Consider the following 407-nt stretch of genomic DNA (forward strand, 5'->3'; position numbering starts at 1 on the left):
TGCTGCTGCAGCAGATGCTGCAGATGCAGCAGCAGCAGCAACAGCAGCAGCAGATGGCAGCTATGCGGCGTACAAGGAGCAGCAGCAGAAGCAGCGACAGCCGCCCTTTCGTTACACAGCAGAGCTGCACAGCAGCAGCAGCAGCAACAGCAGCAGCAGCAGCAACAGCAGCAGCAGCAGCAGCAGCAGCAGCAGCCGCGGAGAGCAAGGCTTCGCAGGCCCTTCGAGCTCCATGCTGCTGCGGGTTGATGCAGCAGCAGAACCTTTTGCTGCTCTTGCTTCTACCTTTCCGCTGCTGGTGCATGCAGGTCGCCGTCTCTCTTACTTCTTCTCCTCTCAGCAGCAGCAGCAGCAGATGTGCATCCTTCACCACCTCCACCCCCCTCAGCCGCAGCAGCAGCTGCAGC

The 407-nt window shown here is 60.9% G+C and overlaps 1 protein-coding gene across 1 annotated transcript in view; it reads left to right on the plus strand.

Moving 5' to 3' along the window:
* Nucleotides 1-407, plus strand: part of EMH_0005920 (uncharacterized protein) — a gene marked incomplete at both ends in the record, with an annotated part of 3,395 nt that overhangs the window by 1,218 nt on the left and 1,770 nt on the right. Inside the window, one exon of the mRNA XM_013497349.1 lies at nucleotides 1-308. Within this exon, the coding sequence (XP_013352803.1) occupies nucleotides 1-308 (308 nt within the window). The remainder of the gene's footprint in view (nucleotides 309-407) is intronic.

Source organism: Eimeria mitis, genomic scaffold, assembly GCF_000499745.2.
Source record: "Eimeria mitis Houghton genomic scaffold, Emh_scaff262, whole genome shotgun sequence".
Lineage (NCBI taxonomy): Eukaryota > Apicomplexa > Conoidasida > Eucoccidiorida > Eimeriidae > Eimeria > Eimeria mitis.